Raw genomic sequence first — 22,911 nt, 5'->3', positions numbered from 1 at the left:
CAGACCCGCACTCTGCACGCCGCCCCCCCCCCACAGTCTCCCGCGGGGCCCCTCCTCCCAGATGGCTTTCCCTCCCTTACCTTCCAATCTGGCCACGTTAATGATCCTTCCCCAGGTTCAACTATGGAAAACTTGTCAGCTGATCTGTCTATAATTCAGGGATAAAACTATGACTACAGAAAGGAAAGATGACCTGACCTAGGATGGCCATGATGTTCTATAGAACCAGAGAAAACTGGTTAAAATAAAAAAAAACAAAACAAAACAAAACTTTTTTTCTTGGAAACTGTAAAGCTGGTTCTTTTGCATATCAATTAAAAACAGAGCTTGTTACAAAGGCCTGCCTAGGGCAGAGCTTGAAGTTAACCATTTCCTGAGAAAACAATGCCCACTTTGCCTGAGACCTCAGCCTTGGGCAAATGAGAACTTCAACACCCCCCTCCCCCCAAAAAAGGGGGAGTCAAAGAGATATTTTCAATCTTAGGCGGAAAACTAGAAGATCTCTGTGTGGATTTCTGTATGTCTCAGTGTGAGTCTTCTGTTTTTTGATAATATTGCTGAAGCTGTGCGTGAGTTCCTATTTAAATAATCTAAAGAAAAGGAAGCCCTCAAGAAATGCAAAGAAATACTCTAATATTTCTAAATACAAGAAAAAAAAAAAGCTCTAAATACAAGCAAAAAATGGACCTAAATGAATTTTGGATTCATGTGAATTGGGAACTAGTCAATAGTAAATATCTAGTATTTTATTTTTTTCACTACTCTAATATAGACATGTTTAAGAGTCATTAACATTAAGCATAAACTTTTCACAGTGCCTAGGTTTACTATAACTTAAATATTGCTATATTGTTATCTCTCTCACAGACTGGTCAACAAAGAAATTACCTCTAAAAACAAACCAAAAACACTCCTAAAAAATGGAAATGCGATATGAGCTTTTAGGTAAGCTATTAAAAATAATTATACTTTAAAATATCTGTCTATAGTAGTCTTGATTGAAGGCAGAGGAGAAGGGGACAACAGAGGATAAGATGGTTGGATGGCATCGCTGACTCGATGGACATGAGGTTGAGCAAGCCCCGGGAGTTGGTGATGGACAGGGAAGCCTGGCAGCCTGCAGTCCATGGGGTCGCAAAGAGTCAGACGCAACTGAACTGAACTGAATTTACAATAGTTTCTCCAGATCTTGGCTACCTGAATGTCTGTGGTTGTGCTAAACTAAGTGATGACAGTGTATTGAATAGCTAGGTCATTTCATAAATTAAGGTTCTGAAACATTCACCACTTGACAGGGCCTTCGTCTTACACAGAAACTAAAGAGATTTTGGCTATCCATGAATAGTGTCTGGTGCCATGCTGAGATGTGCAGTGTAAGAAAGCTTTTTTTTTTTTTAGATAGTATCACTGATACGTATGTTCACCAGTCTGTAAAATGCCAATATAAAAGTCAGTTCTCGGTTGCTTAAGGAAAAATGTATGACTTGTAATTAAAGAAGGTCCGAGGAATGAAATCGCATTTGATGAAGGAAAAAGAAGTAGTTCTGACTTACAGGTGGCAGTTTCAGGATGGGGGAAGCAAAGGAATGGGTACAGAATGGGATAAGGAGGTTTTATGGAAAGTGGACCCCCAGAAAAGAGTTTGTGCCTAGTACAAGGTTTCTTGAGATGTTGAACTGCCTTTGCTAGTGGATTTTAAGTTTCTTTACCTCTTAAATGATCCATCCTAGGTTTACCTTTGAAATCTTTTGTTAACTTTGGCTAAGTGGATAAGTATTCTTTCACAGCCTACCTGACTGTCATGAACCCTTTTGATATTTATGAACAAACCTTCCTAAATAACTGACTTCTAGCTAACTTTGGGATGCTTCAGAGGGCCCCTGAGACCTCCCAAAGAGAGATATTTATTAAACAACCTGAGTTCATTTGGCATGTTAAACTACATGGGAAGTGTTGTTCAGAAGGAGTGATTGAATCTTCTCAAGTTATATTGTATGGTTGATGCTACTAATATAGATATCCTAGAAGTTATGTGACATTCATGAAAATCTGATATGTTCTGATAAAATGCTGTCAGTTATAATTTGAGTTATCATATTAAAGTGTTTCAAATCACAGCAATGACCAGATTTACTTTGTCAATTTCAATTTAATCAGATTTTCAACATGCCTTCTGTGGTTTCACACTGATGCCTTTGCAAAAATACTGCTACTTCCAGATATACGGAAAAGCCGCAGCCGCCGATTCCGGAGCCGGGGTAGCTGCCGCCGCCGCCGCCTCTGCAGCCGCCGCCGCCGCCGGAGGAGTGGGCTTGGGAAGGACGTGGTCACCGCGCCCGGAGCTCCGCTCGCAAGGTTCTCTGCTCCCTGCAGTCCTCCCACGGGAATGACCATGGATAAAAGTGAACTGGTACAGAAAGCCAAGCTCGCCGAGCAGGCCGAGCGCTATAATGACATGGCTGCGGCCATGAAGGCGGTCACGGAGCAGGGGCATGAGCTTTCCAACGAGGAGAGAAACCTGCTGTCGGTCGCCTACAAGAATGTGGTCAGTGCCCGCCGTTCGTCCTGGCGTGTCATCTCCAGCATCGAACAGAAAACTGAGCAGAACGAGAAGAAGCAGCAGATGGGCAAAGAGTACCGCGAGAAGATCGAGGTCGAGCTGCAGGACATCTGCAACGACGTGCTGGAGCTGTTGGATAAATACCTTATTCCCAATGCTACACAGCCAGAAAGTAAGGTGTTCTACTTGAAAATGAAAGGCAATTATTTTAGATATCTTTCTGAGGTGGCATCTGGAGACAATAAACAAACCACTGGGCAGAGCGGCTGTAGCCTGTGAGCTGCGAGATCCAGGGACAGAGTCTCAGCCTCGCTGTTGCCGCCCAGAGACTGCTGATCCCCGTCCGTCCGTCGCCACCTACTCCGGACACAGAACATCCAGTCATGGATAAAAACGAGCTGGTACAGAAGGCCAAACTGGCTGAGCAGGCTGAGCGATATGATGACATGGCAGCCTGCATGAAGTCTGTAACTGAGCAAGGAGCTGAATTATCCAATGAGGAGAGGAATCTTCTCTCAGTTGCTTATAAAAATGTTGTAGGAGCCCGTAGGTCATCTTGGAAGGTCGTCTCCAGTATTGAGCAAAAGACGGAAGGTGCTGAGAAAAAACAGCAGATGGCTCGAGAATACAGAGAGAAAATAGAGACCGAGCTAAGAGATATCTGCAATGATGTACTGTCTCTTTTGGAAAAGTTCTTGATCCCCAATGCTTCACAAGCAGAGAGCAAAGTCTTCTACTTGAAAATGAAAGGAGACTACTACCGCTACTTGGCTGAGGTTGCGGCTGGTGATGACAAGAAAGGGATTGTGGATCAGTCACAGCAAGCATACCAAGAAGCTTTTGAAATCAGCAAAAAGGAAATGCAACCAACACATCCTATCAGACTGGGTCTGGCCCTTAACTTCTCTGTGTTCTATTATGAGATTCTGAACTCCCCTGAGAAAGCCTGCTCTCTTACAAAGACAGCATTTGATGAAGCCATTGCTGAACTTGATACATTAAGTGAAGAGTCATACAAAGACAGCACGCTAATAATGCAGTTACTGAGAGATAATTTGACATTGTGGACATCGGATACCCAAGGAGACGAAGCTGAAGCAGGAGAAGGAGGGGAAAATTAACCGGCCTTCCAACTTTTGTCTGCCTCATTCTAAAATTTACACAGTAGACCATTTGTCATCCATGCTGTCCCACAAATAGTTTTTTGTTTATGATTTATGACAGGTTTATGTTACTTCTGTTTGAATTTCTATATTTCCCATGTGGTTTTTATGTTTAATATTAGGGGAGTAGAGCCAGTTAACATTTAGGGAGTTATCTGTTTTCATCTTGAGGTGGCCAATATGGGGATGTGGAATTTTTATACAAGTTATAAAGGTTTGGCATAGTACTTTTGGTACATTGTGGCTTCACAAGGGCCAGTGTTAAAACTGCTTCCATGTCTAAGCAAAGAAAACTGCCTGCATATTGGTATGTCCTGGTGGGGAATAAAAGGGATAATTGGTTCCAGTCACAGGTGGTGTTGTGGGTACTTCTTAGGTTTGGAGCACTTACAAAGCTGTAGTAGAAATGGATATCCCATGGATATTGCATGTTAAACCATGTGTTATCTGTGGAATACTCAGACGCAGTGTGCACACTGTTGACTGCAGCTACAGAAGTGTTCCTTTAGTTGTGACCCAATTTACTCTGGATAAGGGCAGAAACGGTTCACATTCCATTATTTGTAAAGTTACCTGCTGTTTGCTTTCATTATTTTTGCTACACTCATTTTATTTGTATTTAAATGTTTTAGGCAACCTAAGAACAAATGTACAAGTAAAGATGCAGTAAAAATGAATTGCTTGATATTCATTACTTCATGTATATCAAGCACAGCAGTAAAACAAAAACCCATGTATTTAACTTTTTTTAGTTTTTTTTTTTGCTTTTGTGATTTTTTTTTTTTTGATACTTGCCTAACATGCATGTGCTGTAAAAAATAGTTAACAGGGAAATAACTTGAGATGATGGCTAGCTTTGTTTAATGTCTTATGAGATTTTCATGAACAATCCAAGCATAATTGTTAAGAACACGTGTATTAAGTTCATGTAAGTGGAATAAAAGTTTTATGAATGGACTTTTCAAAAAAAAAAATAAAATAAACAAACCACTGTGTCGAACTCCCAGCAGGCTTACCAAGAAGCATTTGAAATTAGTAAGAAAGAAATGCAGCCTACACACCCCATTCGACTGGGCCTGGCACTTAATTTCTCCGTCTTTTATTATGAGATTCTAAACTCTCCTGAAAAGGCTTGCAGCCTGGCAAAAACAGCGTTTGATGAGGCGATTGCTGAGTTGGACACGCTGAACGAAGAGTCCTACAAAGACAGCACCCTGATCATGCAGCTGCTGAGGGACAATCTCACTCTGTGGATGTCAGAAAACCAGGGAGACGAAGGAGATGCTGGGGAGGGAGAGAACTAATGTCTACCGTGCTTCGTGATCTCTTCAGTGTCACTCTGTACCCTCCACATATATCCCTTTGTGCGATAAAAAAAAAAAAAAAAAAGAAACGTACGTCGACTTTCAATTTTTCACAGCCTCAGCCTAGCAAAAATGGTCCATGGGATGAACAGCTGGTATTTGTATCTAAAATTCAGATTGGTCACATAAATGCCACGGCATTCTGAAGTTTTGATTTTGATTAACATTGACAGGATTACTATGTGTTTCATTAAAAAAAAAAAAAAAAAACTGAACACTGTGATTATGGGGTTTTGTAATTCAGCAGAACTCTTACTGCTAGAAAAAAAAATAGACCTGAATTATGTGTAACTTTTTGGAAAGTTAAATTTGATTCAAAACAGTTGTCCCTGAAATACAGTTCCATTGTAAAGTTGTACAGAAAGTTATAGATTCTATTGTGACACTGGGACTTGGAGTGGGTCACCTCTCGTTTGGCATTCGAGTTTTACAGTAATTTCTAGTGATTCTGCCCATTCTGATCAGGGCTTTTAGACACTTGGTATGTTGGGGCTTGTTGCCACTGAAAAGTTCGTGACCACAGATGGCCACAGTGTCTTCCTCCATGGAAACTCGAAGCCAGAAATGAACATTCCTGGCGGCAGATAACTGGGTTATGACAGCATGCAAAGGTCCAGTGCTCATAGACCACCTGTGACTCCAGCCCCTTCCCCTATATAGCAGCATGTTTGCTGATTGGCAGCTTGTGCTTAGGTAGTGGAATCTGTTTTCCCTGTAACCATGAGCTCAAGATGGGAAAAAAAAAGCCGTGTATCTTATGAATGGCCTTATCTGTTTCCTGGGTAATACCTTTAAGAATAATGTTCTGCAGAGATTGTCTTTCACTTGAGGAGTTAAGTACTCAGTGTTTGGGTTCTTCCTAGCTCGGGGCTTTAAAATTTTGAAATCTAAACATTCTTTCCCACAGTCCTTTTTGACTGTTAACTTTAGTCTTCTCTAAATTTCTGTCCTGCTTCCGTACATTTTTTTCTTTGTGCATTCTCTCTCTTTGCCTTTTGTTCATGATTTAGTACTAGATGGGCAGGGACAGGGGGCCCACAGGGGGGTGAGGGATGTTGGCGAGCACTTTGGTGAGCCAGCCTTGCTTCAGAGAGTTGAAAAGAGCTTGCCACGTTTCAGCTCTGTCTTCTTCCAGTTCTCAGCACGGTGGTTGCTCTTCAGTCACACCAAGATCTGACTCCAAAAAGTATTTTTAAATACCCATGGTTTCTCTTTATATTGCAGCCAACCCTGATAATGCTTGTTAGCACCTGTCACCAGCTCTCCCAAGGGTACCCATCCCGTCAAGTTCACAGACAAATGTCAGGGAAGTTGCATGAACACAGCGATGGGGAGAGTCAGGAATAGCCCGGCCTACCAGTCTCAGTCTCCACCTTCCTCCCCGAACATTCCACGTAGCCGTAGTGTCCCATCTGTTTGTCCATCTGCTGAAATAAGAAAAGAAACATTCATGCACTGATTTCAAACAAACCAAAAGGAAAAAAAAAAAAAAAAAAAACCTCTCTCCTTTCTAGCTGAACAAAAATGTGCAGTTAATACTTGCCGCTTGAAAATGCAGTAGTGAATGTGGAACGAGCCTGTCTGTATATCTGGTAGCTCTCTTGCTTTGTTTTTCCTCACCAGTATTCTGCCTCACGTTTGCTTCTGTGATGGTTATATTGCCTAGCAAGCACACCCGTGGTTGTGAAAATAGTATAGCAAAAAAGAAAAAACCCCGGTTATTGATGTACTAGATTTGTGTATGTCTTTTAAACAGTTCTAGTTTCCACCTTACACGGAATAATCAGGAAAAGTGTAAAAACTTAAAAGTGAAATAAAAATTTTATCAGTTAGTTGGCTGATGCAAAAAAAAAAAAAAAAAAAAGATAAACGGAAAAGACTTTTCTAAGCTTACCCATAAACAATTTTTTTGTTTGTTTGTTATCTGGTAAGCTGGTACCAGATTGGAATTTAGTCTCCTCTCTAGGTTAAGAGAACACACTTTTCTTAGAATGCGGCTTTCAATCACAGATTATCAATTTCTTTACCTTTCAGTGATTTATCTTTGTTTTTATAATTTTTTTTTTTTTTTTTACACTTCGGTAAAGTAAATAACCATTGTTTACGATTATGGTACATGTAGGATGGAGCAAGCTTTCCCCACTCCTACAAATTCTCTTAACCCCTCATATTCTTCTGATGGGACCAAGGTCTCACTTCCCTCCAGAGGGACAATCCAAGCTTTTTTATCAGCTGATCTGCCCCTGATATCAGAGTCAATTTGAGCACTGTTTGGTCTATAATTTAGGCATGAAACTATGACTACCTAAAGGAAAGATGACTTTTTGATGCAGGATGGCCATGATAGTCCTTGGACTTCAGAGAAAATTGGTTAAAATGAAACTTTTCTTCCCCCCCCCCCCTTGGAAACTGCAAAGCTGGTTCTTTTAGCATATGCAATTGAAAACATCTAGGTTGTTAGGTCAGTTTTCATTCCAGTCCCAAAGAAAGGCAATGACAAAGAATGTTCAAACTGCTGCACAGTTGCACTCATCTCACACACTAGTAAAGTAATGCTCAAAATTCTCCAAGCCAGGCTTCAACAATACATGTGCTGTGAGCTTCCAGATGTTCAAGCTGGATTTAGAAAAGGCAGGGGAACCAGAGATCAAATTGCCAACACCCACTGGATCAAGGAAAAAGCAAGAGAGTACCAGAGAAACACCTATTTCTGCTTTATTGACTGTGCCAAAGCCTTTGACGGCAGGTATCACAATAAACCGGGGAAAATTCTGAAAGAGCTGGCAATACCAGCCCACCTGACCTGCCTCTTGAGAAACCTGTATGCAGCTCAGGAAGAAACAGAACTGGACCTGGAACAACAGACTGGTTCCAAACAGGAAAAGGAGTATGTCAAGGCTGCATATTGTCACCTTGCTTATTTAACTTATATGCAGAGTACATCGTGAGAAATGCCGGGCTGGATGAAGCACAAGCTGGAATCGAAACTGCCAGGAGAAATATCCATAACGTCAGATAGGCAGATGACACCACCCTTATGGCAGAAAGGGAAGAAGAACTATAGAGCCTCTTGACGAGAGGGAAAGCGGAGAGTGTAAAAGCTACCTTAAAGCTCAACATTTAGAAAACGAAGATCATTGTATCTGGCCTCATCACTTCATGGCAAATAGATGGGCAAGCAGTGGAAACAGTGGCAGACTTTATTTTGGGGGGCTCGGAAATCACTGCAGATGGTGACTGCAGGCATGAAATTAAAAGATGCTTGCTACTGCTGCTGCTAAGTCACTTCAGTCATGTCTGACTCTGTGCGACCCCACAGGTGGCAGCCCACCTGGCTCCCCCATCCCTGGGATTCGCCAGGCAAGAACACTGGAGTGGGTTGCCATTTCCTTCTCCACTGCAGGAAGGTGAAAAGTGAAAGTGAAGTTGGTCAGTCGTGTCCGACTCTTAGCGACCCCATGGACTGCAACCTACCAGGCTAGTCTCTCCATGGGATTTTCCAGGCAAGGGTACTGGAGTGGGTTGGCATTGCCCTCTCCGAAAAGATGCTTTACGGCTTGTGCCTTAGCCAGACTACTTTGGGTTAGAGGGCGTTTTTGAGGAGATCGAGTGGGGAGCAAATCAGAAGGCTGTTGTAGGTGTCCTGGTATACGATCTCAGGACCTGAACAAGGATGGCAGTGGGGATGGAGAGAAGGAGCTGCAACGGAGAAAGATTTTAGTGGATATGACTTCACAGCTCAGTAGTTAATTATAGACAGGGGAAATATGAGCAAGAGGCAAAGAATGACGGCAGGCTTCTGGTCTAAGGAACTGACAGCAAAGCCTGGAACCATACTTGCGTGGTTGAGATTCAATCAATGAGTAACTTGTGCTCAAGCAACTTTCTCCAAGGGGAGTAATTCCACCATTAAACTGTAGAAATACTGTTCCTGGGCCCTCATACGTGCAAGTCCCCAAGCACTTGGCATTTCATGAGAATGACGATCGCTCTTTATCTGGTCATCCAGGAAGGCTGTGGGTTTAGGAACGAGGATGGGCTTGTTTTAAATAAAGGGTGTTGAGAGCCTTGCAGGATCTTGGGCAATCAAATAGCTTCCTGAGCACTGACATTTATTTCTTAATTTTTAAATTTACAATTCATCCAAATCTTGCAGTCCAAAGCAAACAAACAAACAAACAAAACATGTGAAAACATCACAGAAAAATAATATCTGAAAATATCTGATCGCCTTGTGATTCGTAGGGGATAAGCCTAAACTGCCCTTGAAATTGAGGGACTAGTGAATATTGGCCCTCAGATCTCATCATAATCAACGATGAGCAACTTTTGAAGAATTGCCAGAAGTATTTTCAAGTTCGCTGACTTCTCCTGAAGTCAAGATTGCTAGCTGTGATGATTTAAAAATCACTAATTGATAAACACCAATACAATTAGTTAACATCCACATAGCCAATGTCTACGGAGCCAGGCATAACAGAGTCTACATTAATCAGATGGGATTCCTATTTTGCAGTGCAGTTGATGAGACAAGTTACACAAGATAGGAGATAATATAAATGAAAAGTGAAGCTATATGAGCAGTGCTTTGGGGACTAAACACTGATATGTAAATCGTCACTTCTGCGAAGGATTATCTCATAGATCCAGCCTATGATTTCCTAATCTGTTCATAGACGTCAGTGTTTAAGTAAGGGTCTTTACTCCAGATGGAGCAAAGTGTGAATTTTCCAGATCCGTCAAATTGAATCCTTCAAGAAACAAATCATTTTTTGAGTCAACTTCTCTTAGAGATCTCTGAAAATTGAATTCTACATTACAAAAACTTCCAACATTTCTGCCTGGAAAAATCAGAGTAGATGGAGCTGTGGTAGCCATTAGGAATATTCATAAGTATTCAGCCCATGGAGGACTGCACTTCCCCACTCCCTTGGAAATGAAGTGTGATCACTGACTATCTTTGGCCGGCGAAATATGCATCTAAGTGTCTCTGTCACTTCTGTTTGACGCTTCAAGGGTCAGCGTGTAAGCCACACATTCCCCTCCTGGCCACTGTACTGATGATGCAAAATGTCTGTGCAAATAAAGCCTCCCTCAGACTGGGTCTCTGAGACAGGAAAGGGCAGAGACCCCTGCTGTCCCACACTGACCAAGTAAGTAGCATGAGCTAAAAGTTATCTTTAATTGTTTTAAGCTCAGAGTGTTGGGGGTGGGGGGATGGGGGGTGGATTCATTCCTGAAGGGATACCTAGCCTGTATTATATTGGAATTCTATTTAACCATTAACGGACAGAGCAAGGTCATTAACATCATGGCGTTGTTTGAAAGTGGACACTTCACATTAAAATCTAGATTTCTGGCGCCTGTTGGCAAAAACCCTGACATGTTTGTACATGGTTGATCCCTTGAGCACATCAACAAGCAGGTATATATTCTCCAGCTCATGACAGCCCTCGTGACTCACTATGACCATACCTGAGCAGTCTTCCTCCCTGAGGGGGCGTGTAGATATTTGACTTTCATCCTCTATCCTAAACGGTCTAAGCATCATCCACGTACTGTGCTGACTGTGGTCCACTAGATTGCATCTCATTTCCAGTTACAAACTTCAGTGACACTTGTAGCAACACAAAAAAGTACAAATATCCTCAATACACCACAACGAAATCTCTTAAGAAAAGAGATTTTGGAATTCAGTTTCCTAGGTTCAAACACCGGCTCTACCATTTTCTATCTGTATCTGGATGGCCTTGCCAGAAGAGAACTCAGCTTTCAGCAAGGTACCACCTGCCCCAAACATCCACTTGTCCAGCAGACTAACAAAAACATGTTAGGAAGCACACATTCTTCCTTTTATTTATTTATTTATTTATTTTTTTTTTACCTTTTGGATCCTAGCTCCCCAACCAAGGACGAAACCTGCGCCCCGCCCTCTGCATTGGAAGCATGGAGTCTTAACCCCTGAACTGCCCGCGAAGTCCGAGGAAGCACACATTCTAGAGGGACTAATTCAGCATTGAAAACAACCTTTATCCTGTGCTCCTGCTCAGTCGCTCAGTCGTGTCCAACTCTTTGTGACCCCCATGGACTGTAGCCCACAAAGTTCCTCTGTCCATGGCATTTCACAGGCAAAAATACTGGAGTGGATTGCCAAGTCCTACTCCAGGGGATCTTCCCAAGCCAGGGAGCGAACCTGGGTCTCCCGCACTGCAGGCAGACGCTTTCCCATCTGAGCCACCAGGGAAGCCCCTCGCTAGGTACCTGGAAAGGGGGGAGGCGGGCGAGGCGCAAGGCACGCCCTGCGGGCCACCGGCCGGATTTCGACCACCACCACCGCCGCCGCGTCCCCGCCCGCGGGCCTCGACCCTGCCGGGCCCGTGACGCATGGGGGCCCCCAGTGCGCCGGTCGACCACCGCCCGGAGGTCCCCGCCGACGCCAAAAGACCACCCCCACATCCCCCCGAAACGGGCAGAGCCCTCCCCCACCACCTCCTACACCGGTACGGCCGCCCCCCCCGGACCCCGTCCGCTCCCCTCAACCACCGGGGCCCCCTACCCGCGCCCGCGGCCCAGGCACCCTCCTCCCTCCACCACCAAGGGCAGAGAGGACGGGAAGCGTGGCGCCAAGCGGGCAGGGACACGACAGAGGTGAGAGGGCGAGAGACAAGACAGCCGCGTGAGGCGTGGGGAGGGGTGGCCGGGAGCAAGCCCGGAGGCTCGGAGGGCGTGAGGAGGCGTCTGGCGACCGCGCGGCAGGCCCAGAGCAGCGGACGACGACCGGCTGAGGCAAACAGGTCCAGGGCCAGCGGCGGGACGCGTCGGGCAGGCAAGCGGCCCAGCGACGGGGAGCCACCAGCCGTCACGCCGCACAGCCCGCAAGACGCAACCGGAGGATCCGCGCCGTGCGGTCTGCGGCTGGGGGGAAGGCAGCCATGGCCGGCGCCGCGGGCAAGGCGCCCGCGGTGGGGTGGGGGCGCGCTGAGCACCTCCCACCACCACCCCCACCCCACCCCACCCCACCCCAACCCTCGGACCCAACCTCGAGGGAACTTGGCGGGGAGGTCGGGCGGAAGAGGGACACCGGAGACGCCGCCACCGGGCGCGGGGCAAGGGTGGCGGGGCGCCCGGCCGAGGATGGAGGGGCGGGCGGGAAGGCGGAGGAGAGCCGTCTTTCCCACCAGACCCGCACTCTGCACGCCGCCCCCCCACCTTCTCCCGCGGCCCCTCTTCCCCTACCACCGGAAATGCCACCGGACCCGACTGCCCGCCCGGCGCGCGGCGCCTTCCAGACGTCTTCCCCTCCCTTACCTTCCCATCCGGCACCTCTGGGGTGGAGGAGAGGCTCAGGAGCCAAGCAGGGCGAGGAGAGACCACCCTCCGCTCTCAGAACCGACCACATTAATGATCCTTCCGCAAGTTCAACTACGGAAAACTTGTCAGCTGATCTGTCTATAATTCAGGGATAAAACTATGACTACAGAAAGGAAAGATGACCTGACCTAGGATGGCCATGATGTTCTATAGAACCAGAGAAAACTGGTTAAAATAAAAAAAAATTATCTTGGAAACTGTAAAGCTGGTTCTTTTGCATATGCAATTAAAAACATAGCTTGTAAAAAAGGCCTGCCTAGGGCAAAGCTTGAAGTTAACCATTTTCTTAGAAAACAATGCCCACTTTGCCTGAGACCTCAGCCTTGGGCAAATGAGAACTTCAACACCCCCCTCCTCCCCAAATAAAGGGAAGTCAAAGAGATATTTTCAATCTTAGGCGGAAAACTAGAAGATCTCTGTGTGGATTTCTGTATGTCTCAGTGTGAGTCTTCTGTTTTTTGATAATATTGCTGAAGCTGTGAGTGAGTTCTTATTTAAATAATCTAAAGAAAAGGAAGCCCTCACAAGTCAAATAGCTCTAAATACAAGAAAAAAATTGACCTAAATGAATTTTGCATTCATATGAATTGGGAACTAGTCAATATTAAATATCTAGTATTTTATTTTTTTCACTACTCTAATATAGACATGTCTAAGAGTCATTAACATTAAGCATAAACTTTTCATAGTGCCTAGGTTTATTATAAGTTAAATATTGCTATATTGTTATATCTCTCACAAACTGGTCAACAAAGAAAGTACCTCTAAAAACAAACAAACAAAAAAACTCCTAAAAAATGTAAATGAGATATGAGCTTTTAGATAAACTATTACAAATAATTATACTTTAAAATATCTGTCTATAGTAGTCTCGATTGAAGGCAGAGGAGAAGGGGACAACAGAGGATAAGATGGTTGGATATCATCACTGACTCAATGGACATGAGGTTGAGCGAGCCCCGGGAGTTGGTGATGGACAGGGAAGCCTGGCAGCCTGCAGTCCATGGGGTCGCAAAGAGTCAGACGCAACTGAACTGAACTGAACTTACAATAGTTTCTCCAGATTTTGGTTACCTGAATTTCTATGGTTTTGCTAAAAACAAGTGATGACAGTGTATTGAATAGCTAGGTCATTTCATAAATTAAGGTTCTGAAACATTCACTACTTGATAGGACCTTCCTCTTACACAGAAACTCTAAAGAGATTTTGACTATCCATGAATAGTGTCTGGTGCCATGCTGAGATGTGCAGTGTAAGAAAGCAATTTTGTTTTTTTAGATAGTATCACTGATACCAATCAGTTCACCAATCTGTAAAATGCCAATATGAAAGTCAGTTCTTTGTTGCTTAAGGAAAAATGTATGACTTGTTATTAAAGAAGGTACAAGGAATGAAATTGCATTTGATGAAGGAAAAAGAAGTAGTTCTGACTTACAGGTGGCAGTTTCAGGATGGGAGAAGCAAAGGAATGGGTACAGAATGGGATAAGGAGGTTTTATGGAAAGTGGACCCCCAGAAAAGAGTTTGTGCCTAGTACAAGGTTTCTTGAGATGTTGAACTGCCTTTGCTAGTGGATTTTAAGTTTCTTTACCTCTTAAATGATCTGTCCTAGATTTACCTTTGAAATCTTTTGTTAACTTTGGCTAAGTGGATAAATATTCTTTCACAGCCTACCTGACTGTCATAAACCCTTTTGATATTTATGAACAAACCTTCCTAAATAATTGACTTCTAGCTAACTTTGGGATGCTTCAGAGGGCCCCTGAGACCTCCCAAAGAGAGATATTAAAGAACCTGAGTTCGTTTGGCATGTTAAACTACATGGGAAGTGCTGTCAGAAGGAGTGATGAATCTTCCCAAATTATATGGTGGATGTTACTGTAAGGTATAGTTTGGGCTGAGGCAGAAAAGAAGGAGAGAGAGATAGCATTTGTAGTTGGTCAGGGGGTGATAAGTCCCCTGGGCAGGGGGTGATAAGTTCCAGATAGATACAACTGGCCTGGAGCCTCAGGGTGGGACCTAAAGTTCGATTTTGTTTTCTCTGAAGTTAAATGATACAAGCAAGGGCCTTTGAGACTGTTGTTTTCTTTCCTAAGCCCAAAGACTCCTTCAGTTACTATTGTAGATATCCTAGAAACTATGTGACATCCATGAAAATCTGATATGTCCTGGTAAAATGCTGTCAGTTATAATTCTAGTTATCATATTAAAGTGTTTCAAGTCACAGCAGTGACCAGATTTACTTTGTCAATTTCTATCTAATCAGGTTTTAAACATGCCTTCCATGGTTTCACACTGATGCATTTGCAAAAATACTGCTACTTCAAGATACATGGAAAAGACTTTCCTAAGCTTACCCATAAACAACGGTTTTTGTTTGTTATCTGGTAAGCTGGTACCAGACTGGAATTTAGTCTCCTTACTAGGTTAAGAGAACAAATTTTTCTTAGAATGCAGCTTTCAATCACAGATGATGAATTTATTTACCTTTCAGTGATTTATATTTGTTTTTATCATCTGTTTTTACTTCTGTAAAGTAAATAAGCATTATTTAAGATTATGGTACATGTAGGATGGACCAAGCTTTCCCCACTCCTGCAAATTCCCTTAAGCCCTCAGATTCTTCTCATGGGACCAAGGTCTCACTTTCCTCCAGAGGGGCAATCCAAGCTTTTTATCAGCTAGCTGATCTGCCCCTGATATCAGAGCCAATTTGAGCATGAGTTGGTCTATAATTTAGGCATGAAACTATGATTACATAAAAGAAAGATGACTTTTTGATGGAGGATGGCCATGATATTCCTTGGACTTCAGAAAAAAATGGTTAAAATGAAACTTTTTTCCTTGGAAACTGCAAAGGCAGTTCTTTTAGCATATGCAATTGAAAACATCTAGGTTGTTAGGTCAGTTTTCATTCCAGTCTCAAAGAAAGGCAATGGCAAAGAATGTTCAAACTGTCACACAACTGGACTCATCTCACAGGCTAGTAAAGTAATGCTCAAAATTCTCCAAGCCAGGCTTCAGCAATACGTCAGCCGTGAAATTCCAAATGTTCAAGATGGATTTAGAAAAGGCAGAGGAACCAGAGATCAAATTGCCAACATCCACTGGATCATTGAAAAAGCAAGAGAGTTCCAGAAAAACACTTATTTCTGCTTTATTGATTATGCCAAAGCCTTTGACTGCATGTATCACAATAAACTGGGGAAAATTCTGAAAGAGATGGGAATACCAGACCACCTGACCTGCCTCTTGAAAGACCTATATGCAGGTCAGGAAGAAACAGAACTGGACCTGGACCAACAGACTGGTTCTAAATAGGAAAAGGAATATGTCAAGGCTGTATATTGGCACTCTGCTTATTTAACTTATATGCAGAGTGCATTGTGAGAAATGCTGGGCTGGATGAAGCACAAACTGGAATCAAGATTGCTGGGAGAAATATCAATAACCTCAGATATGCAGATGACACCACCCTGATGGCAGAAAGTGAAGAACTAAAGAGTCTCTTGATGAAAGAGAAAGAGGAGAGTGAAAAAGTTAGCTTAACGCTCAGCATTCAGAAAACTAAGATCATTGCATCCAGTCTCATCACTTCTCGTCAAATAGATGGGAAAACAGTGGAAACAGCGGCAGACTTTATTTTTCAGGGCTCGGAAATCATTGCAGATGGTGACTGCAGCCATGAAATTAAAAGATGCTTACGACTTGGAAGGAACGTGATAACCAAGCTAGACAGCATATTAAAAAGCTGAGACGTTGCTTTGCCAACAAAGATCCGTCTAGTCAAGGCTAAGGTTTTTCCATGTCATGTATGGATGTGAAAGATGGACTATAAAGAAAGTTGACAGCCAAAGATATGATGCTTTTGCACTGTGGTGCTGAAGAAGATGCTTGAAGGTCGCTTAGACTATAAGAAGTCTCCAACCACTCCATCCTAAAGGAAATCAAGTCTGAATATACATTGGAAAGACTAATATTGAACCTGAAACTCCAATACTTTGGCCACTAGATGCGAAGAGCTGACTCTTTTGGAAGTTGCTTTGATTTGCCTGTGAGTGTGGGAGCCCTACCTGGGCACAGGGCCTCAGGGGCCATTGCCACTGAATCATGACCTCCACGCAAGTGCATTCCAGCTGTGTGACACTCAGCACGCAGGAGACTGGGAAAGCTATCTTCCTTGGAGGAAGGAAAGGCATACACAGAGAGTGTATTTTCAGGCCTCTATTTGCAGCAAGTGTTTTGCTTCTCAGATGTCAGACCTGCAGGCCTACCCCGAGGACCTAAATTCCAGAGTCAGGGCCGTGTGTCTCCCTGCACATTCCGAGCCTTGCAAACACATTTCTGGGTCAGAGAGGTGCTGCCCATGAGGAAGAAGGCTGCGGGAGTGTGTCTGAGGGGGCCAGATGCCATGCTGGGGTCACCTGGTCGAGGGCACCTTGCACATCCATTGGGCCCCAGGCGAGCAGTTATGGACTTGCCCCTTGCTTGAGATATCCCAAAGCAAGGAGCAATGCTAGCTGTATCAGAAGGAGGAAAACAGCAATGGGATGGATTTTCAAGCAGTTGCTAGGTCACACTGTGTTAGGGCTCCCCAGGAGACATGTGAGAATTTTGGCCCCTAGGCCCGGTATCCAGGGGTGTGCACAGGGTGTTTTCCCCGCAGGACCCAAGAACGTTCCAGACAGACCTAGGCTCAACAGCTGTTGCTAGGCTGCACTGCTTCAGGCACACTGAGAGAAGCAGGCACACTGTGGCCCCGAGGTCCGGTATGCAGGTTCACATACGGGGTGTGTCCCCGTAGGAGCCAAGAATTTTCCTGACAGTCCTAGGCCCCCTAGAGCTCTCAGGTCTGCTCAGAGGACTGAAGTTCCAGAGTCAGGGTCATGTATCTCCCCTTCCCTTTGCGATCCTTGCAAAGACATTCCAAGCTGATAGTGGTACTGCCCATGAAGAAGCAAGCAGTGGGAGTATGTTTGACATGACTGGGTGCCTTGATGGGCTCAGCTCCTCAAGGGGCCTTTCCTTTCAAATTAGGCCCCATGTCCGCTTGGGGAGGGGGTTGGGCCCTCTTCCCTCCACACTGCCAAAGGGTGGAGCAAAGCTAGCTGTCAGAGGTAAGAAAGGAGCAATTGGATGGATTTTCAAGCTCTCGCTAGGCTGTACTGCTTCAAGGCCCACTCGAGCAAAACATGTGCTCTGTGGCCCCTAGGTCGGGTATGCAGGTTCACACACAGGGTGTGTTCCCGTCAAAGTCAAGAATTTTCTGACAGACCTAGGCTCACTAGAGTTGTCCTACAAAGCAAAGGGGACAGAAGAGATGTGTGGAGGTGGGTCTGCCTTTCCCTGTGAGTGTGGGGCTACTCCCTATGGCCCCAAGTTCAGGGATAACTGCCACTAAGAAAGGAACTCCAAGAAGGAACTCCAAGAAGCGCTTTTACAGGAGGCTGGGACAGGGAGTTCGCAGGCTGCAGGGAAAGGGAGCCTTCTTCCGGGAAGAAGAGGCAGCCACCCGGCGTGTGTTTGCAAGCCTCTTTGGAAGGCACAGTTTCGCTGATACAATTGAATTCCAGTTCTGCTCAGAGGACTGAAGTTTCAGAGGCAGGGCCATGTATCTCTCCTTCCCTTTGCAATCCTTGCAAAGACATTCCTAGCTGATAGTGATACTGCCCATGAAGAAGCAAGCAGTGGGAGTATGTTTGACATGACTGGGTGCCTTCCTGGGCTCAGCTCCTCAAGGGGCCTTTCTACTCAAAGTAGGCCCATTGCCTACTTGGGAAGAGGGTATGGAGGGCTTGCTTCCAAATGGCGAAAAGGTGGAGCAAAACTAGCTTTGTCAGAGGTATGTAAAGTGCAATTTAATGGATTTTCAAGCTGTTGCCAGGCAACACCGCTTCAGGGTCCCCTCTCCCAGAAGGAAACAGGCGCCCTGTGGCCCCTAGGTCCGGTATGCAGATTCACACACAGGGTGTGTCCCCACAGGAGCCAAGAGTTTTCCTAACAGGCCTAGGCTTACTATAGAGCAAAGGGGATGGAACAGACTTGTGAATGTGACTCTGCCTTTACCTTTGACTGTGAGGCCCCTCCATAAGGTCCCAGGCGAAACTGCCCTCGCCCTTGCCCTAACCCTAACCCCAACACGACACTCTAACCCTAACCAACACCATAACCCTATCCCAGAACCTAACACTAACCCGACCCCCTAACCCTAACCTGACACCCTAACCCTAATGCATCACCCCAACCCTAACCTGACACCTTCACCCCTCAGCCCTCACCCTCACCCACACCCCTAACTTCTAACCCCTAAGCCACAATGTAACCCACACCCTAATCCACACCCTTAACCTAACCCACACCCTCCCCCCCACCCTACTCACACCCTCAACCCTAGACTTAACCTGCATCATCTTCAATTTCAGCACTTCTCATGCATCACAAAAGACAAGGGAGTCATATTTCAAACGTGAATCCAAGACCCATTAACCACATAACAGGAATATAAACACTGTGTGAACACATCATTTAAATCACTTGCACCACCAAATACCTCTCCACCACATATCCTATCAATAACAGTGGAACTCATGTATGTCATACATATTGTAACATAGCAATCTAATACCCAACAGTAATCTGGATAATTATATACACAAGATATATTTAAACCAAAAATGTTTAAACAAATTCCAGTTTTTACGATGGTTTCAATCCTCACAAAAGTAGGATTAACAGCATGTTTTTCCACTAGGATTCAAAGCATTGAGCAAAATTGCCGAGGTCCAGCCCCAGCAGGACCAGGAATACCCAAGGGATGAGTGGCGTCAGCGAGGAAGAAGACAGACACACACACACACACACAGACATTGTGTAGAAGAGGTAGCTTTTTTTTTTTTTATTTTTAGGATAACTCAGTTTTTATAGAATGAATGTTACCTCCACCTTAAGTCACCACATATTACATCAGATATTGGTTTGTGCTTCCATCAATATTTTTTTTTCCACATGTTTTTCCCCTAAGCATTCATCTAGAACGTTTCTGATTACAGGGTTTATACTTAAATGTCCCGTACATAGTCTTCTTGCCTCAATGGCCTAACATTTTCACTCTAACAAAAACAATGTTTTACAAATCTCAGGTATAGTGTAAATTCTTTAGACAATAAAACAATGCATGGGAAGGGTTACAGTAACATGTTTGACATTTCTGAAAATAGTACCATGAGAAAAACCTGATATTTTTCTTTACCTGAAACCACAAAATCTCAATTTACAACGATTAATTATTAAACAGCAAAAACACCTCTAAAGCAGCAAAACACCTCTATTAATAGTAAGATAATGGCAGTAAAGCTGGTTAATATAAATCTTCTATTAAAATCCTATATACCCCATTTTCTAATTTTACAAAAGTACCCATAATATCCCATGTTGTTTAAAGAAAGGGAAGCAACGAACAAATAACAGCAAGGAAATAGCAATAGTGAAAACCCTTTCAACCAAGGAGCAAGTAAACTAAAGCAGTATATCTACTTCTAAATCTAAATACCTCTACTCTTTTCTATTCTAGAACGTTATAATCTTTTAGGCAAGCAGCCAAACTACACCCGTGGCCTTTTCTTTTATGACTTGATGTTTATGGTCGTGTCCTGAGCCAGAGCAATCTTAAACATTTCCAAAAAGGCTTGGACTTTTCCAGCGAGACCTTATTACTATATATTATCATTTCCAAAAATTAATAGAAAGCCCAGCAACAGTAAGACAGAAGGAAGACAGAGACATGCTGGGCCCCTGGGAAAACCTCGAGGGGAAGAGCTGCCTTGCAGGTTCCTTTCTCGTCCCAGTGGCTCCAGAGGGGACATATTGGGCCCCCGGGGCAGCCCCATGTAAGGAAGAGCTGCCTTGCAGGTTCCTCTCTCGTCCCATGACCTTGTCATGGACTGGGTGCATCCCAGCGGCTCCCAACACAAAATGACAGTACAAATGTCATACTCACCATTGACAATGAAAATCTTAATTATGACCATCAGAAAAAAGGTCAGTATGGTTGCTCTAACAGATTTTTCAGTGTTCCAATACAAGTTCTACCCAAATCCATAAAGAAAGACATACGCATAGGAAACTACAAATTGAAAGCAAGTCTATTCAGATAAATATTGGACATCATCTGTATTAATGTTTAAGGCATAAACAACTTCAGACATTTTTCAAATTCACAGAATGACAATAAGAAAGTATGGCTACACACAATCCATTCAGTTTTATAAACTACCAATGAATAACCTCACAAGGAATTTAAAAACAGATGAAAAATAAAGATGACCATTTCCAGTGTCATTTTCAATATTTAATAGCTTTGATCTATGAACAAGACTGTAAGACAGAAAATTAAACAAGTATGACCAAAATAAATGAAGTAAATCCTCAATAGGTATGAAAACATCCCATGGTACTTTTACTTTTAAAATGATCCTGCATGATAATCAAACAAAACACTGGATTAACACCTAAACAGTGTTTGAGTTCTGTACTAAATAATTTTAAAGCTAGTAGATGGAGTGAGCTGATGAGGAAGACTACGAACGAGCCATGTTCTTCAACTTGGTCAAACTGCTGATGGTCATACAAATTAATGAAAAATTAAGCCTGTTGTCATTAAATCAGTTTAAAAGAAATAGAATAATAAAATGAATTAGTAAATCTTGTTTTCTTAATAAACGTTATATTATTTCTGTACAGCTTTTTTACTGGTATTAATAGAATACCTTAAATAATAACGTCACAGTGAAAAAGATTCACATTCTATATCTATTCACATCTATAATTGATGCCATAGCTGTTTGATACTATTGCTTGAATGAATACAACTTATGTGACTTCACAAACTACAAACACTAATAACATAATAGGTATTAAAATACCTTGAGTGACATGAGCATTAAGAATTAGTAGAGTTGCTCTCATGAATAATGATAGCATTATTCACTCTAGCCATGGTACTGGAATCTGTACATTAACACCCCTGCAAAAGAAACTGAAAGGATAGAATAATACTAAAGGAACTTCATATCTATAAATTTAATCCTACTGTAATCATTCAACATTGTATATTTTCTTTTAAACTAACTTTCATATTTGGTCTACTCTAACCTCTTCTGTGTTCACATTATGCTATACTTAGTGCTAACAGTAAAACTACCACTGCAGCTCTAATTAATTTTTTTTTTACTTGCAATGCTTGTGATAGAACCAAAGGCCGATATCTACATCAAACAGGAGAAACATAATGGAAACTAAACAATTTAATAACATTGCCATGCTCCTATACAGTCAAATGAACATTCAAAAGGACATGATTTTTCTGAGTGTTTATTTCAGAAAGTTAGAGTTGGATGACTGCAAATAAAACTAATAATATATTAATACATAATGTTAAAAATATACAGTTGGTCATTCTTTTTCCTATTCTACCACAGCTAACTGATTGGAAGTCAGTCTTAGTAACTACTACTAACATAAGACCCTCATTAATAAGTGAAGATACATAGGAAAATCCATAATATATCTAAAAAACATCAAAGATAAAATGATGATTAATAAAAATACAGTGACATCTTAGTTCGTATAAGAAAGAGGATGACTATGAAAGCAAAGCCCACGATCATGTACAGGCCATGGAAGCCTGTGGCTGTCACGAGTGTTGACTTCTCCTTCATCTGAGGTTGTAAAAAGTGCTTTGTATAATCCTGAGGTTTGCAGCTGTTGTAACCTCCTGAAGAGACTGCAATAAAAACACTTTCTAGAATATCCTGACAATTTCCATCTACCAGGCTATGGTGAGCTCAAGCAATACATACTTCAGAGGACAGAAGACAGGCATGTTGGGAAGTGGGAATGACTTCTACTGCACTTAGGGAGAAAGGGCATGTTGCTACTCAGCCTAGTACAAGTGTAGAAGCAACACCTCAGTGATTAAACCTTAAAGACTCTATAAAAATGATAACAACTGGTAGGAATAAACCTTCAGAAGTGCCTTCTCAGACCTCCCGTCATAAGCACAAGCATAATAAAAAACACTGAGCTTTCACGGTCTCACACAAAATTATGACAATGGCCGGAGAGGCTCCTAAAAGACATCAGGGCTGGGATTTACTGTAGGATGCACATCGGTTGAGTGCATCGCTATGTGTTATGAAATATGTGTTATTGACAGGGTGAAGGCATATTCTTGAATAACACAGCCAATAACACTACAAATTCAAGGAACAAGGCTACAATGACAATACCTAATTTCATGATGGTTACTACTTGGTAGGGCTAGGATTGCTTCTCCCATTAAGTACTTAAATGGCCAGCTGTGATATTAGCCATTAGTTTCTCACTGTAATTCTCACTTAGAAACCGAACCTAATACTTTCCATGTTCACTAGCACAAGAATAGTGAAGATCCTT

General features: G+C 43.1%; 2 protein-coding genes across 2 annotated transcripts; both read left to right on the top strand.

Moving 5' to 3' along the window:
* Positions 1-1,897: 1,897 nt before the first annotated feature.
* LOC122680470 (14-3-3 protein beta/alpha-like) lies at positions 1,898-6,919 on the top strand. The gene is made up of 2 exons (XM_043881854.1): positions 1,898-2,801; positions 4,702-6,919. Exons 1-2 carry the CDS (start codon positions 2,387-2,389, stop codon positions 5,025-5,027), a joined length of 741 nt encoding a protein of 246 aa, XP_043737789.1. The 5' UTR covers positions 1,898-2,386; the 3' UTR covers positions 5,028-6,919.
* On the top strand, positions 2,857-4,680 carry LOC122680471 (14-3-3 protein zeta/delta-like). The gene has a single exon (XM_043881855.1). It carries the CDS (start codon positions 2,944-2,946, stop codon positions 3,679-3,681), a length of 738 nt encoding a protein of 245 aa, XP_043737790.1. The 5' UTR covers positions 2,857-2,943; the 3' UTR covers positions 3,682-4,680.
* Positions 6,920-22,911: the final 15,992 nt, after the last annotated feature.

This window comes from Cervus elaphus, chromosome 22 (assembly GCF_910594005.1).
Source record: "Cervus elaphus chromosome 22, mCerEla1.1, whole genome shotgun sequence".
NCBI lineage: Eukaryota > Metazoa > Chordata > Mammalia > Artiodactyla > Cervidae > Cervus > Cervus elaphus.
This window is presented reverse-complemented; position numbering and strand designations above follow the sequence as displayed.

Excerpts from the sequence above, each read along its gene's own strand:
- LOC122680470 (XM_043881854.1), top strand. The coding sequence starts at position 2,387 with ATGACCATGGATAAAAGTGAACTGGTACAGAAAGCCAAGCTCGCCGAG. Across the intron at positions 2,802-4,701 it reads TGAGGTGGCATCTGGAGACA|ATAAACAAACCACTGTGTCG; the intron begins ATAAACAAACCA and ends AAAAAAAATAAA.
- LOC122680471 (XM_043881855.1), top strand. The coding sequence starts at position 2,944 with ATGGATAAAAACGAGCTGGTACAGAAGGCCAAACTGGCTGAGCAGGCT.